This window comes from Leguminivora glycinivorella, chromosome 13 (assembly GCF_023078275.1).
Source record: "Leguminivora glycinivorella isolate SPB_JAAS2020 chromosome 13, LegGlyc_1.1, whole genome shotgun sequence".
Classification (NCBI taxonomy): domain Eukaryota; kingdom Metazoa; phylum Arthropoda; class Insecta; order Lepidoptera; family Tortricidae; genus Leguminivora; species Leguminivora glycinivorella.
The window spans coordinates 720,356-736,519 of NC_062983.1; the positions used below are offsets into that span (position 1 = coordinate 720,356).

General features: G+C 38.9%; 1 protein-coding gene across 1 annotated transcript in view; it reads right to left on the bottom strand.

Moving 5' to 3' along the window:
• Positions 1-2,528: 2,528 nt before the first annotated feature.
• LOC125232652 (nuclear pore complex protein Nup133) overlaps positions 2,529-16,164 on the bottom strand; it is a 33,573-nt gene continuing 19,937 nt past the window's right edge. The window contains exons 14-21 of the mRNA XM_048138408.1: positions 15,669-15,875; positions 14,789-14,898; positions 13,798-13,961; positions 12,563-12,696; positions 8,532-8,768; positions 4,156-4,266; positions 3,817-3,931; positions 2,529-2,921 (exon numbers count right to left, since the gene is read on the bottom strand). Of these exons, the coding sequence (XP_047994365.1) occupies positions 2,767-2,921; positions 3,817-3,931; positions 4,156-4,266; positions 8,532-8,768; positions 12,563-12,696; positions 13,798-13,961; positions 14,789-14,898; positions 15,669-15,875 (1,233 nt within the window). The 3' untranslated portion in view covers positions 2,529-2,766. The remainder of the gene's footprint in view (positions 2,922-3,816; positions 3,932-4,155; positions 4,267-8,531; positions 8,769-12,562; positions 12,697-13,797; positions 13,962-14,788; positions 14,899-15,668; positions 15,876-16,164) is intronic.

Genomic DNA, 16,164 nt, shown 5'->3' on the forward strand with positions numbered 1-16,164 from the left:
TTTATGTATTTAGTTATTTATCCTGTTTACAGATGAAAAATAAATACCCTGTATGAATAATCTAATCTAGTACGACGATGTAACATAATACATTTTAACCTTTGTTTGGCAATAAAAGATACTTACATATATTATTACAGCAGCAACTCTATTATGGACCCGCTTATACGGCGATAATAAGAAAATAAATTATATTTGTCGTATATATTATGTCGTTATAACCGATAAGCGCGACCATAATATAATTTAAAATTACAAACGGGACATAATCGTGTAAAACTATGTTTTTAATGTTTTTTTACAAGCTTTTATTCAACTTGCCTTGTTAGTATGCTAGTGTGCGTCAAAACGTAGAAGCTAAATTTGACCCACTTCCCGGTTTCCGATTGAGCTGCAAAGCACACACATGTAAATCACGTGACAATGCAATATTATGGTATCATGGAGCTGATCTGATGTTGGAGCAGAAAGGTCGTCATAGGACCTCTGTTATGAAACGTCGTATCCTGTCGAGTAAGGGGTTTTTAGAAACGCCTCGGAGAGCAGTAGATGATTGTTGAAAGAAAGGTACAGTCGGTGATAAAAGCTTCAAAAAATGTATTTTTTGCAAAAACTTATTGAAACGTCGGAGGTTGGTTTTAAAGAGAGCTTTACGCGATTAAATCTCGTTTGTAATTCTAAGTATGTGTAAAAATCGTGAAAGTTTAAATTAGTTAATCATATTATCGCCAGGCGGTCTAGTATAACTTTGCATTTGAGTCTCGTGACAACGCATATTGTGCTAGATCGCCTAATGACTACACTTCAAAAAATAACGTTTAAAAACTATGAAAAAACAAGTCTTAGCTCGGTTGCGAAAGTTTGAGTTTGCAACCTGTTGGGGCATTCCGCTTTACGTCAGCAAATAACCTAACCACAAAATTAAAATTTTGAAAAAACCCCCGACCGCGACATAGTTGACCGATTTTCACGAAACATGGCTAAGAACACTCCCGACTAACTCAGCTTTCAAATAAAAAACAAAATCTAAATCGGTTCATCCGTTCGGGAGCTACGATGCCACAGACAGACACACACACAGACAGACAGACAGACACGTCAAACTTAAAACACCCCGTCGTTTTTGCGTCGGGATTTAAAAAACTCTGGAGCTTTAAAATGTGTTTGGATCATTCTACGAATTGTCCCGTATAAACGTATTATTTCGCGTTTTGCGATTTTTTATTCGGCGTTTAAAGCATGCGATTATTTTTCACTCAATCGACGGAAAATTCGCGTTTATCCGGGTTAATAGAGTAGACTTTTTAAGGAATGCTCCTTTAAATTATAAATCTGTGACAGTTATCGATGAATAACGAGTGTCTAGATCGGTGTTTTATTAACAATACTGTTATTTGAATTCATTTTGTTATCATACGCGTATCTCGGTGCAACGTGAGGAAACCGATTAATTTTAACAGCGTATTCCTCATCATATTAGAAGAGTAAAATGTCATATAAACTTTTCTGGATTTCGCCTAGTCTCTGAATTATAATCATTAAAAAATATAACAATTACTTATTATTTCTTAGAATAAAACGCTATGTTGATGACGATGATGCCGTTATAGGACATAATCTAACTATCCTCGTCGGTAGATGTCAAAAAATATCTAGTAATGTAGCACGACCAAGTTTCCCACGCGTAACGCAGGTAGAAGGTTCCGCCGGCCCTTCCGATTCCAACGGTACCGCACCATTTTTTCTACATTGCGATGGCCGGCCACTGCAGATGCGCGGGTCCAACGTCCCGTTACTCCCGTTACACCCCCTCCACGCGGGGTGACGCCACGCCGCAGGAAGGAAGGAAGCGTCGCTTTCACCCACGCCGCCGGGTGGTATAAAAGCCCGCCGGGACACATCCCAAGTCAGTTGACATCCCAGTCTGCTCCTAACTATGACCTTACTCTAGGCCTAAGCTAGCTCCTTGCTAAGTACGGAGAAAGCCCGTTCCGATCACACATTGCGTAAACCCCTGCGTTTGGCGTAAGGTCGCAATTCCGATTACACACGGAGAGTCTTCTACTAGCAAGGCGTGAGCCCGGTTCGGAGTACGTCTCGTCACGTCACCTCTTTTCGGTACACCCGCTACCGTCGCGTCCATAGTCAAAGTGAAGTTCAGTGAAAGCAACAGTGTACAGTGCTAGATATACCACTCACGGTATTCGTGTTACTTAGTGTTACTAGACTACATTGTATAAGACTATTTGTGTAAACTTGCGTGTAACTCTAGTGTTGTCTAAATAAATCCAATTGGAATCATTGTTGTTGTTCTGTTAAGCCAGGCCTGAACCCTCACCATCTTATAAGAGTGTCGACTTATTGGGACCCTCAACCCAATTAGTCTGCGCTCGGTAAAGGGAACAACATCACCCCTTTACCGCCTTTCACAGTAACTCATTGCAAATTGATTTGATTATAATTTGGATGTTTAGATTATTGCAATCCGATAAGAAATCTGAATTCAAAGGTTTATTATTTTTTGCTTTTTAGTTTCTCCGTGTTTTGTAATGCGCTTATTTTTGAAGGTGGTTTCATTTTTTTCAAAGTTTATTATAGAAAAAGTTTTACCCGGCTAGTTTTACGAATAATATTTACTTTTTATGTGAAAATACATCCATATAACGTTTTATCTTTATTTTTTCCTCTGAAACGGTTAAAATGTTTCGGTTCCCTCATGTTTCACCGTGTATAACAATGTCCGTACTGGCACCGTGTTATTCGTGGTCACTCGGCGAGCATGTCGTGTTGGTCGGGCGTGTGGAAGCACTCGTAGCCGTACTTGATGATGTAGCGGAAGCGCGCGTCCGACACCAGCTCGGCCAGCTCGCGCGCCGTCAGGATGTCTTCCGCGGGCGGCAGCAGCAGCTCCAGGTCGCCGCCTGGACAAATTCACTCTCATTCATAAACTCTAATGGGAAAACCTTTTGTCGAAATCTACAAGATCGGTTCCTACCGTATTTAATACATATTGATAAAAGTGCTTAGTTAAGTAAGGTTGCTTTAATTTAGTTTATTTTATGAAATAAAACTATGGATTAAATCGCGTATAATTAATTTAAAATTCATCCCGACGTTTCGAACTCTTTACGGCGTTCGTGGTCAACGGGTGACTGAAGGGTGGCGGTCGAGATGAATTTTAAATTCATTATAAGAGATTTAATCCGTTTCCACAGTTTTATTTCATGAGTAACTATCGCGGTAACCGAAGACAATATTTAGTTTATTTTAATTTAATTATAAGTAAGTACCACTGGGTTTTGTAACACAGGATATCTTACCTCACAACCGAAAGGCTTATCTATACTCACTGTATGTGTTTTTAAGTGAATAAATGTTTTTATTTCTTTATTGAAATAAAAATAATCTCGTTTAGCGCATACTTTACCATAATGCGTTTGAAAATATTACTACAAATTCTATTTTGTGAATAATTATGAATCAGAAGTTCATATGTTTACTGATCAAACACCATTAAAACTCTCCATTTCAGCTTAAACAAAAACGCTAATCATATTTTTACCACACTTTCGTGAAATGTTGTTCGCTACAATAAATAGTTAGTTAGGTATTTATAAGGACGATTAGTGTAATATTTAACCGCAGAATCGGTAAAAATAGCATAATCTCAATTTGGAAGCCAAGCCAAATGCTCTCCAACCCATTCATTGATAATATCCGCTTCCGCGTTAGAATTAACATGTGTCGTGACACGAATTCGCGTTTCGGCAATGAATGGGTTAAGTCGCGAACCATAGTGGTTAGTGTAATGTTTACCCATGAAGTGCACGAGATGCATGAGGCGGAAGAACATCTTGTCCTGCAGCTCAGCAGCAGGCGCCTCCACGTTGACTGTGTCCCAAGAGGAGCGCCGGATGCACGCGCACCACACCTGACCAATACATTATTATTGCATTTCTATCACTTAGTAAATGTAGGAAAAGCGTAGAATTAGACCTACTGTTGACGGAAAATAAAACTTCGCACAGTCGAGGCACGTTATAATTTTTGTAAAAAGTTAAAACTTGAGTCAAATCGCAAATCGATTCGATTCAATTACAAATCACACTGATTGCATAAAAAACGCATTGAATGTATATATAAATTCATATTTACCCTGAGTCTTAAGTCGTCGCGGCGCTCCATGTCCTGCACGAAGTCGGTAAGGTCGAGGGCCTTCTTGTAGTCGTATTCCGTCAACGTGTCGCTCTCGCTCTCAATATACATCTGCAAACAAATACAATTCAATAATGTGACCAAACCAATTTGACGAAATTTTTTGTGCCATTCCCAAATTCCATTTAAATTTAGTACGAATCCCGATAAAGGCACTTATTTGTGTGATGATATTTGTTACTGAGTCATAAATGTTTTCTATGTATGTACTTATGTATTTACCTATATAAGTATGTATATCGTCGTTTAGCACCCATAGTACAAGCTTTGCTTAGTTTGGGGCTAAGTTGATCTGTGTAAGGTGTCCCCAATATTATTTATTTATTTTATTTGATTTCTACCAATTTACATATCAGTTACATTTGCAACCAAAAAGTAAATACGTATACGTAAGCAGGTTGACGCAAACATTATTCGTTGTCGCTCGGTTAATTAAAACGTATATGTTGGGCTCTAATTAATTGAGATACGGTTGTACTCACGTTATTATATCGCTATTGCTGCGACATGTTTCGGGCCAATTCGGAGGCCCCTCTTCAGGCGTATAGGAGTTCACGCGACGGCTAGACTCCGCAAACTGAACGCGCCGCTCGCCGCTCCGCCCGCTGCGCGCGCGCTGATAGGACGGGGGAAGGGGGCGCAGAGCAGTCTGCTGCTGTAGTTGTTGTGTAGAGTTCTGGTAGCGCGGCTGTGTCGACCGATGGAGGTAAGCACACTGCACTCACTGTGTCCACACGATTGTCAAAACACATTTTCTGCTTCACATTAGGTATTACCGGTTTCCATGCTGGTGGCAACATCCAGCCTCCGTCCCGATTGAAATTAGGGCGGCGTCCGATAGAGCAAGGTTGTTGGTACGGGAGAAATGTTTTGTACCACGCAAAGTTCTCGAGGCCATTGAAATCGGAGAATAATTAATATGCAGAATTAACTGTTCCAAACCCTTACCTCAACTCATAGACTATGACTCGTACTCTACGACGTGCCAACTTAATCAAAATGATGGAGTTGTTATATATGTTAAAAGTACCTTGAAACATCATATAAAAGAGATACAACTGACTCAGGCGTCCTGTCTCCGACTGGATGTACTTAATAATACACTATTTGGTATCTATCGATCTCCTTCAAATACCAACGGAGAGCCTTTCATAGAATCCTTAAAAGCGTATTTGGAATCGTCTAACTTGAGCAGAAACCTTATAATAACTGGCGACATTAACATTAATATAATACCTAAACAAATAGAAAATTCATATGAGTATAAAAATCGCACCAATTATTTAAACATGCTATCTCTATTCGGCCTCTTAGCTGGTCATAAAAAACCTACACGAGAAAAAAATTGTTTGGATCACTTTATGTTAAAATTAAATAATATTAGACTTTCCCCTACCATAGCCATAATAAAAACATCAATAACTGACCACTACACTACATTTTTATTAATCTCAAAATCTAAACATCAACCTATCATAGAAAAAACTAAAACTTCTCTAAATTATGACAATGCATACAAATACTTACAAGAAAGAAATCTATCTCAATTATTACTTTCCAACGATCCTAATACTATAACTGATCGCCTGATACAGGAGCTTGGTGAATCTATAAAATTGAATACTAAAATCACCTCAATACCATGCTCAAAGCGAATCATAAGGCCATGGATCACGCCAGGAATATTACGATGCATACGAAATCGCAACAAACTACAGGCAGAGGTACGAAATGATCCTTGTAACCCAATAATTAAGACTACATACCGGCGTTATAGAAATTTCTGTAACAATCTTATAAAAAAACTAAAAAGGAATTACGACAGAGAGCTCTTAGAAAAATCGGTAAACAATAATAAACTTCTATGGAAAAATATAAAATCCTTAACATATACAAGCAGAGTTAATAAACTTCATACAGAGCTTCTTAATATTAAACCCTCAATTTCTGAGTCAGCAAATTCTATAAATACACACTTCGCCAATACCGGAAAAGAACTTGCCGAACAAATAATCCCTGACTCTCAGTATGACTTAAACACATTTCTCAATGAGCTTCCAGTGCATCCCGGATCTTTCGTATTGCTGGCTGCCACTCAAGAAGAAGTTTATCACACCCTTGCAAATCTTAAATCTAACAGCGCGCCTGGATGGGATAACGTGTCCACAACTTTTCTCAAACACGTATCAAAAGAAATAGTTCCTATCATAACGCACATTGTAAACCTCTGTTTCAGCATGGGAGTATTCCCTGAATCACTAAAGCAGTCCTTAATAACGCCTGTGTACAAGGGTGGGGAAAAAGACAACGTCAACAACTACAGGCCTATTTCAGTTCTGCCTGTGATCTCAAAAATTCTGGAGAAACTACTAAATAACAGATTATTAAAATACTTAGACAAGTTCAACCTATTGTCGACATCGCAGTTTGGATTTAGAAGAGGTAAATCAACTGAAGATGCTGTTACTTCTCTTACCTCGATAGTTGTAGACCACCTTGACAATAGAAAAAAGTGTTTGACGGTCTTCTTAGACCTAAAGAAGGCTTTTGACACAGTCTCTCTTCCCATTCTTGTCAAAAAGCTGGAAAAGAAAGGAATCAGGGGTACACCCCTCGCACTCATGACAGACTACCTATACGGCAGGCAACAACGGGTTAAGCTGGGTGAACATATCAGTGCAAACGCGGACGTACTGTTTGGCGTGCCACAGGGAAGCGTCTTGGGTCCGACCTTATTTTTAGTTTACATAAACGACCTCTGTGAAATGTCCATCCCTAAAGCTAACATATTCTCTTATGCTGACGACACAGCTGTTATCTTTTCTGGAGGTTCGTGGGACGAGGTGAAGGTTAATGCTGAAAGAGGTATGGCCAAAATTTCTAAATGGCTAAAAACAAATTTGTTAACACTCAACACGAGTAAAACAAAATATATTTCCTTTAGTATCACAAATTCGACGCAACCAACACCTGCTCTGGACCTTAAAATACACTCGTGTCAACAAACAAATTCTCCTGTCTGCAATTGTCCCATAATAGAAAACGTAACTGAACATAAATATCTAGGTGTAATTTTAGACCAACACTTGAACTGGTATTCTCACGTCGACCAAATCACCAGCAGAGTGAGAAAAATGATCTGGATCTTTAAGACACTTAGGTACATTGTTCCAAAAAAATCGGAAGCAGCCTCTTGCAAATCTCGAAATGTTTTAAACGAAATTTATAGTTCCTTAGTACAATCTATCATCATGTACTGTATACCCGTATGGGGCGGCGCTGCAAAAAGTCGTCTTATTGACCTAGAACGAGCACAACGAGCACTGATAAAAGTAATGCTGTTCAAAAAAAATAGATTCCCAACTGACTTATTGTTTCGGTCCAGTGGTCTTCTTTCGACCAGGAAATTATATATACTACAAACAACACTAAAAACACATAAACAAATACCATTTAATCCTAACTACAAAAACAGTCGACGTATTATTCACGTAGCTAAGTACACATGTCCGAGAACGCACTTTGCACGGATGCAGTTTAATGCAAAATCTGCCTATTTATATAACAAAATAAACAAAGAATTAGACATCCACTCAAAGTCACAAAAACAGTGCAAATTAGTCCTGACTGAATGGTTAAAACAGAAATCATACGAGGAAACGGAAAAAATTCTAATCCCAGAGTACTAAATCTTTATTTTATTTAATTTTTATTTTAATCTGACAGAACTAATATATATGTATAACCAACAAACAGACAGACATATACACACACAGACACACAGACACACACACGCACACGCACACACACACACACACACACACACACACACACACACACACACACACACACACACCTAGGCATTTACATTTTATTCTCAAAAATATTAAGAATGTTTAAATTTAAATTTAATCTTAGTCTTATTTCTAAATTTATGTAAATATATGTAGCAAGTAGACTAATGTTTTTAGTTATTAGTTAAGTTTAGCAAAAAATGTATTTTGATATCCAGCTTAGTGATAAAAAAAAAAAAAAAAAAAAAAATGTAGATACTGTTAACCTAGGGAAGAGCGGGGCCTCCCAACACAGGCAACTCCTTGCTTACCGGGCGGCTCCATCCCCTAAATTATAACCATGTGTTTAAAGAAATAAAGAATTTTTGTAGTGTCTTTTTTTTTGTATTTTTTGTATTTTGGCGGACAGAGTAGCATATTTAGTTATTTTATTTATTTGGGGTATCAACAGCAATACAAGAAAAACAGATGCTTATGTTAAAATACAATACAGTAAGCCAATATTTTGATATAAAAACTTACCGTCATTCGTTTCACCGATTCCTTTTCATTTTGAGCCAGCCCACTTAGAACTTGAGCCGCCTGGCCGTAATCCTTCGCACTGAGGTGATGCAGAGCTCTCACGGGGTCCCGGGCCGAGGTCCTCGCGAGCCAGGCGTGCAGCCGCGCGGGGTAGCGGGCGCCGAGCGCGCGCACTAGACGAGCGGTCGTGGCGCCGCCGTGCTCCATTAGGTACGCGAATGCGATCTCCGCGATACCCTGAAATATCTCATAGCTTAAAACATCTTTATTTCCCGCCTACCACATACCCTTAGTAAAAAAACTAGAAAAAGGATTCACCGATAACTTAGAAAACAGCGACAAACATCATCATCCTCCTTGCGTTATCCCAAGATTTGGCATAGGCACTAGTTTTTACGAAAGCGACTGCCATCTGACCTTCCAACCCGAAGTGCAACTAGGCCTTATTGGAATTAGTCCGGTTTCCTCACGATGTTTTTCTTTACCGAAAAGCGACTGGCAAATATCAAATTACATTTCGCACATATGTTCCGAAAAACTCATTGGTACGAGCCGGGGTTCGAATCCGCGACCTGCGGATCGAAAGTAGCACGCTGTTACAGCGACAAACAAGAAACACAAACTTATGGGAAGGTATTTTTACTGTTTTGTTTGGTAATTGCTCCACTATAATTTTTTGCAGAAATGGAAAAGGTTGGTATTCCGTATTATTAACTGGCCCAAATGGACTATACACCGTGGGCCGCTAAAACCCGACCGATTTCAACCACATATTCCTGACTTAATTACAAGTGAATAATGTTATATGAACATAGGTCCAATTACGCATTTTTTATTTTTTAACTTTTCTAACAAAATAAATCAATTAAGCTTTGCACTTCATTGTGAACAAATCTTTATTTGAGAGTGTGAATAAGAAAATGTAATACCTGAACGAGAAACAGAGTAAGCAAACACGACACTTCACGAATCACTCCGACACCATTACGAGACTCAGCAAGTGAAATATGAGTTGTGTCATGGAGTGTTTACTAGTTTATGACAAGGAATGTCAAGTTAGTAGGTAAAATGGTTGTCAAATGAACTTGCTAAATAACAATGTAAACAAACCAATTAAAGGAAGTATCCATATTTCTAGGACTATTTTATCATTTTCGTGGTTCAAAGCTTCAAGCGAAAGTTATGTTCCTACTTAATTATTATTTTAGCTCAATTATCTGAATAAATAAATGAATTCCCGAAAGCAATTTCAGTTTCAAATTATAACCAAAATCACATCTTAGGATCTCATCCACATGGAATCCTGTCATTAATAAGTGTAAGCCGAAAATAATATCGACAGTCGTTAAATCGAATATCGTCAGTGTTGTATGTCGACAGAGTAACATCCCTAGTGCGCAAACAGTTCAAGTTGATAATCAAAACCAAGTGCGGGTAGTTCGAAAAACTCGCGCGGCTGTCAGAAGGTGTTGATGTCATTTCAAGCCAGTCTTCTCCGAGACCACGGGGACAACGCCGTCCTTGAAACGTTGGAGGTCAGTTTAATATGTAGTTATACGCGATTAAGTCCCGATTTAAAAATAATTATGTGTAATAATCGTGAAAGTTTAAATCAAAATCATGCAATTCACAATGTTACACTTTGAACTCTCGCGTTTTGAACTCATATTTAAATGTACGAACACCCGTCTACAGCGATATAATTTCATGGTTTTTATCTTAATTCCGACGTTTCAGCCAGATTTCACTAGCTATGGTCACATAATTGAGGTAAAAACCATGAAATTATATCGCGGTAGACCCGTTCGTTCACACATAATATGAATCCACAATGTTGACATTCATCTTGTTGTCACAATACTTACTATGAAAATCGGAACTCCGGCGACCTAGCGGACTAGGGTGGGCCGTTTATGTATGAGAATTAATTTTTTTTCGAATTTCATGACGCAAGACCTGTCAAAAGTTGCGGCTTGGAATGCACATTTTAATGATATAATTGGTTTTCAATAATTTTAATGTCTTGAGCCCTCTACCTGCCCTCGAAAAATGAAATTTTACCGATTTTTTCAGTAATTTTGAGTAAGTTGCTACTTTGACTAATGATGCGAAATAGAATACTTTTTGAGGCTACGAAATAAATAAAAGTCTGATTTATAATAAAAACATAACGTTTTATTATAATTTTTAAGAAAAGATACAAAAATCAATGCCATACAACACAACAAATAAACAGAATTTCGTTAGTTTTTGACACTCCGGAAGTCCTTTTTTGAATCAAATTTGGGCATCTCGGTACGAGATACCAGTGTATTTTTAATTAATCCATCCCTGGCCAATTCTTCTATAACACTTTCAGAGGCTTCAGTCACTAATTTAACCATTCTTTCAACCGCTTGCGTGTGGCAAGGGTACTCGTTTCTGATACTAAAGTTTTATCCTTTCTTCCGTTAAAGTAAATACTTTTTAGTGTAATACTGCTCGATTCTTCTTGTGTCTCCAATCTTGATTTGTTAATTTCTCTATGGATTTTATTTTAATCAATTATTAATTCCTGTTTTGACTCGTAACTAGTCCAACATCTACTAAAACTGCTGTGGTGAGAGCTGCAGCTGTGCGTGATGACAATCGGTATCGATCGCATAAGGTCGCAACAGTTGGAAGTGAGACCAGGTTGTAATTCTTCTGTTTTAGATCAGTGGGTACAGTTGCAGTGTCATTTTGAAGATCGGTATTCGATTCAGGAGTGTTTTTTGTGTCCTTTCGCTGAGCTCGGCTAATCACTGGCTTTGGCAAAACTACATTAGCGTCGATAGAACTTTGGTCTTGTTTTTCGTTCCTTAACATCCTATTTTGATTTTTCTGTGTCTCTATCTTATCTGTATTGCCAATAATCATTTTTCTTTCACCTCTTTGATCCACTAAAAATTGAATTTCTTTCACGGGTACTTTTCGTTCTTTCGGGCAACTGCATTTTTCCTTACACTTGCAAGAACTTATATCAAACAACGTAGTCAGGCAATAAGACTTATAGTTATCCCATTTTTGTTCGAATGAGTTAGTCTTTTTAGAAGTAGGATACCTTACTAGTGAAAGGTATTTGTCAAAATGGAGTTTCAGCAATTGCCTGACACGGTCTTGAAAAACTGTAGGGAGAGACGCGTTTTTCCAACTAAGGTGAATTTCTTCACTTACCAATTGGAAAATCTCGGAGTTAGCACCTTGTTTCATCTTCAATTCATGTCTCTTCAGTAATATACACTTAATTACCTCACTTATTGTAGGGAGCTGTTTATTATTTAGCTCAGCGAACGTTCCAAACATAGGGCAAACAGTTTCACTCCGTCGTGCTCCGGCGAATCCAAATAAAGGATCGTCACTCATTTTTATATTAAATATAGAACTATTATAACTATGAAAAGTACATATCAGGTTTAAAAATACTGTCTTCGTACATTAAATCCTATCGCAATACACTGTACAGTACTTATAAGTTTAGAGAACTAGAGCAAATGACGCGTCGTTACTAGTGGTTTTAAGGCAAAAATCACGTTAGAACAAGTACTGTTGAAATGTTGTGAACAGGTGTAATCTTGCTAGAATGTTGTTAATTAGTGACAGTATCATATACCGCAATAAAAGAAAAGTCTAAATATATTTAAAAAAAATAATTCTATTAAGTATATGAAATTAAATTTAAATCCAAAATTGCACTTTTTTTTTAAATACAAACGTCGGTAGAGGGCTAAATATACAACATGGGATTTTTTAAATTATTTTTACTGCAATGTGCTATTTTTTCTGCAACTTTTGAGGGGTCTTGCGTTGCGAAATTCGGAAAAAAGTTCAAACGGCCCACCCTATTGTCCCGTATCCGTCACAGACAATTTGGACTTAATTAACAAATCGAAGGTCAAAAACAGTAGCAATTTTTTAACATCGGCGTTCCAGGGGTCAAATATGTTTAGTTTTGCGGCAAACTCATTGAGCCACGTATAAAGTTAATAATAATTGAAGCAAATGAGTGTCACCTCGGCGGAGTACTTGTCGATGTAGGAATAGAGGCGCTCCATGTCGTCTCGGCGAGCGCACATGTGCACGAGCAGCTCGAAGTCCTTGAACTTCTCCGCTAGCACCGCCGCGCGCTCCGTCTGCCCGGCGTCGACTGCCAACAGAATTTTATTTTACTATTTTGTTTACATTACACTCTTATTTAAAAATATTTTAAGCGGGTTAATCACGTATTAAGTCGATATAGCGTTCGACATGTTTCGATCCATTTTGGAGGATGTTTCTCAAGAGTGGCGAGCCCGCCTCTACACGCCGGGCGCGCGGGTGAGGGCGGGCGGAGGGGTCGCTTCAAATATTTTTAACCGACTTCAAAAAAAGGAAGAGGTTCTCAATTCGACTGAATTTTTTTTAAATAGGTATGTATGAGTCTCACGGGAGTTTTATAGTTAACATTACACTCTAAAAAAATAATCTCAAAAAAACGGCCAAAGCGTGTCGGGCAGTGTAGGGTTCCGTAGTTTCTCGTATTTTTTTCAAAAACTATCCAACCTATCGAGTTCCGGAATGGTCATCCATAAATAATAGTATCGCTTTCACGACGATGTTCATAATATTTACTCTAAAGGTAGGCTGTAGACTGCCTCCTCACGATACCTTCTTAGTCGCTGCAACATATACAAATCCAAATCATATGCTGTCTATGCAACTTTAACATCCACCCGCTTTCGTCAGTTTTCTGTGATCATGATGCATGCAACTGCGTCGAAATATCGGGAGCTCGACAAAAATCAAAAAGGTAATCACGGTCTATATCCCGGTCAATATAAGTCTAACATATACAAAGATCATCATTCGCCTGCCCTTATCCCAGTCATTTGGGATCGGCGATGTCCTTCTCTTCCATACCTCTTTATCACCTGTCATCTCATCATTCACTTGTTTTCGTTTCGTATCATCTTTCACACAGTCCGTCCACCTTTTCCTCGGTTTTCCTCACTTCATTCCTCAGTATTTCATAGTAATTCCATATTAGCAAATCGTTTTGACAGTTCTTAAAAAGAAGCTGATTTGACTAATAGGAAACTAGCCCATTGTTATAAACAAAGTTGTTTACCTATCAGTTATTGTAAAATTGAAAGTGTGTAAAATAAATCGTTGATTACTATCATCGTCGTCTCAATCCTCGATGACCCAGCAACGCCCTGATGTCTGAAAATGGTGCCAATCCTGACCTGTATCAGTCAAATATACTAACTGTAGGGTTGTATGATGTCGCGTCGCATCTTGTCGGCGACGTGTCGCGTGTTGCTGTGTTGCCGCAGCGGCTCAGCTTCGGTCAGTATGAGGTCAGCTAGGAGACTGGTGGCCTCGTACAAGGACGAGCGGAGAACTACGTCGGGACAGCCGGGGCCGTATTGACTGTCAAATTGAGAATACATATAAATCATTTCATATTAAATAGAGTCGTGACGTTTTCGAGAACGTTGTTATTTTATTAATTAAGAACAAAGACATATGTAACATAGATAGACGGATAAAGTCTAAGAAAAAAACGTATCTCGAAGCCATAGAAAAAAGGTACGGTGGCCTAGATGGCGTTACATCTTTGGGGAACGCTGGGCTAGATGGCGCTAATATTAATATTTGACTTTTTGAAACATATCATGTTAAAAATATGGGCCAAATTGTCAAAATTGAGGTTCAAAAGTTTTAAGCCTGAGTCGAGAGATGGCAGGCTATACACTGTGATTACACATTTTACTTTGACAGTAATACTCTATAATACTCAATCCTCTTTGATAAAGAATATGCTCGTGAGAGAACATTTCCCATAGAAACGGGAGAATGTTCATTGGGACGGTACAATTCTAATTATAAATATATAGAAGTATTTACAACCCGTGTGATTTCAAAAGGGCCTTTCGGGTGAAATAAGACTAGCCTCATTATCTCTCTAAATCCGAAGGACTCTTTGAAAACTCTCACATTGTACTGATTGTAAAATGACTAACACATTCGCTACGCTGGTATGACGAGAACCCGCCCGGCGGGTCCTCCGGCATCTGAGCAAACTTCACGAGTACCCACCACTCGGGTTCTCGGTTGCGAAAGTTAAAATACAATCGAGAGACATTGAAATGATTTTGTTATCTGGGAGGTGTGGGACGAGACGAGAATGTGAATTATTTTCGGTCGTGTATTGTTTTGACTGTGAAGAATGTAAATAATCAGGGCGGGTGACTCACGCGACAGCTCTGGTGTGCAGCTGCACCAGCTTGGGCAGCAACGAGCCCGCGCGCAGCGCCCGCGCCGGCGGCCAGTGCGCGCGCGCGCCGTGCACTTCCGTTAGGATGCTCTGAAAAGTATCATTCGCACTTCATTCACACGACCAGGAATATATAAAATAGACACATTCTAATTAAAGACAGGAAACGAATACGAAACACAAATATTTATTCTGCGAGTACGCCACGAGGACTCTTACGGCCCGGCCGCGACATTGGTCTAAGCGCGGCGGCGGTGAGCGGCAGCCATACGTGCGAATGAAAAGTCCCATCGCCGTGTCTCGCTCCAATGTATGGCCGCCGCTCACCGCTGTCGCGCTTAGACCGATGTCGTGGCTGAGCCGTTATGAATGAGCGTCGACTTAATGGCGGGGCGTTCCCTGCGCCGATGACCTTCGATTTGAATCCATTGATAGTCTTTAAACAAAATAGTATCTCATGATTCCTTCCCGACACATTGTTTTTGTGATATTTGGCATCAAAGTTAAACAATTTTAAGGACAAAAACTGGTTTTTTGGTAATAACTTTTACACATAAACGACTAAAACATGTCGATTTTATGTATGCGACGTGACACCCTTTACTAAAATCAAATTTCGATAAATGTTTAGACCATGTTTAAAAAAAAGCATAATAAAATAAGTAGTTTTTTTTTTGTTTTAATATAGCTCTGACGAATAGAGAAAAAAAATTGAAGAACCGATGGCCGTTGGAATTATAATTCTATCTATAGTGCAAATTTAGGAACTTCAACTCAAAACTTGTCAAAAATCGATAAAAATCGTGTGGAACCCCTTAAGACAAAAAAAAGAACCGAATTAAAATGTTTGAAGTATTTACCGTGAGTAATCTTGAAACGTGTTGAGCGTGCGAGGCTAACGCTCGAGCGTCGTGCTGCGCGGGCGCACACACGGAGCATAACGCGACCAACACGCGTTGGATGGAAGAGACTCGTCTAAAACAGACGTCGGCCGGAGATAAGGCTCCGGAGGATAGAGCCGCTTCTACTTCCGGCTCTTCTGGCTCCGCTTCGTCGCCGCAAACCACCTGTGTTCATTTAATTTTAATATAATAAGCAAGTTAAACTTTCATCAGATATACTTTAAATACTGAAAAGCATATGATATCAGTGCTCGCATAGCTACATTCCGTGCATTCTCCCTGCTTGTCTGATGAAGAGTCAGGAGACATGTCGCCAATGGTTCCCCTTGTTTTGGCATAATTTTACAATCAAGAAATTTTTTTGGCATAATCTATATTGGCATAATTCACCTTTCGCATAATGGATTTTATGCATAAATTATTTCTGCATAACATGGTTTAGTCGAAATTTACC